The sequence below is a fragment of the Amphimedon queenslandica genome, unplaced genomic scaffold (genome assembly GCF_000090795.2).
Source record: "Amphimedon queenslandica unplaced genomic scaffold, v1.1 AMPQUscaffold_12457, whole genome shotgun sequence".
In the NCBI taxonomy this organism is placed as follows: domain Eukaryota; kingdom Metazoa; phylum Porifera; class Demospongiae; order Haplosclerida; family Niphatidae; genus Amphimedon; species Amphimedon queenslandica.
The window spans coordinates 19,972-21,221 of NW_003547306.1; the positions used below are offsets into that span (position 1 = coordinate 19,972).

Here is a 1,250-nt window from a genome sequence, read left to right on the forward strand (position 1 = left end):
ACACTGTAACCAACTGCAGCATTTCTAAGAGTCCATCTGATGAGACCACACTGATATGTAAATATAGAATATGTTACATTTCCTTGTACTGCTATAGCCACTTGAAAGAAGTTTGACTGTAAAAATTATAATTACATAATAAAATCATAAGTTACATACGTCTTGACAGTTTCCTCTATTATAAGGACATATGTCATGCCAGTAAGCCCACAGTAACCAATCAGCTTCAAAAGTATCACCAGTGTATTTGGATAAGAAGGCATTGACTTTGGTGATGAGAGATGATGATCCAGATACAATTTGATAGTGTAACTGTCTTGATCCCGACAAACGACTATCATCCCAATATGGAGCCACAACAGCTAAACTATTTTGAAGAGGGAAGTTCTTTGGAGAGAAGGAATTATAGGCTCTACCAAAACTGACTAATCCATTGCTGCTAATCTACAGTTAGAACAGAATTTGCTTCAAACATGCATGATTATATTTGTGACCATAATTGACAAAAGGTACCTTATGGCGGGTAGTGAAATTTGTCTTTCTAGCCTAAGAAATCCAACTTCCTGAGCCCCATTCATCATAAAATTACTCCACAGGATGCAAAAAGTTACCATGAAACTTTTAGAAACAATGATTGTCTAACAAAGCACTCACAGGTTGATATTTTCCATTATAACGATCAATTTTAAAATCCGCCATAAGGGCCCTTTTGTCAATTATGGTCACATTTACTTACATAAGCTCTGTTATAGTGAAAGCCTCCAAACTCAAGTGTAGTTGGTAGTGTAACACTAGCAGAACCATCATCAACATCAGTATACACATTATAACTTGATGGATAAAGGAATGGAAGAAACTCTGAAGTAGGTTCTATGACAACAAATGTAATATCATTAGGAGTAATGTAGAACATTAAAGGGGCGAGCCTAAGCAAGCTATAGATTATGCATGTGCTGTATGATCTACGTGTCTGAGGTTCTGAGCTATAGCAAAGCAATTGCACATGTCTAAGTATCTTGTTGCAGACTGGCTGTCATCTTGCTTAAATTAAAGTTATCTTGCTTATAGTTAGAAGCAGTCACTGAACATATTATATTTGAAGATTGCATATCTGCTTTGTTAACCTAGGCTTGCTGCTGGAGAAGAGACATCACCTAGAATATGCATGGTGCAGCTAGCTACACGTACATGCAACTTTCTCACAGGCTTGCATTGAACTTATCAGAGTCCTTTGAATCAAGGAAAGATTG

The 1,250-nt window shown here is 36.7% G+C and overlaps 1 protein-coding gene across 1 annotated transcript in view; it reads right to left on the reverse strand.

Moving 5' to 3' along the window:
• LOC109587757 (alpha-tectorin-like) overlaps positions 1 to 928 on the reverse strand; it is a 1,229-nt gene extending 301 nt beyond the window's left edge. The window contains exons 1-3 of the mRNA XM_020003979.1: positions 737 to 928; positions 160 to 444; positions 3 to 116 (exon numbers count right to left, since the gene is read on the reverse strand). Of these exons, the coding sequence (XP_019859538.1) occupies positions 3 to 116; positions 160 to 444; positions 737 to 913 (576 nt within the window). The 5' untranslated portion in view covers positions 914 to 928. The remainder of the gene's footprint in view (positions 1 to 2; positions 117 to 159; positions 445 to 736) is intronic.
• Positions 929 to 1,250: the final 322 nt, after the last annotated feature.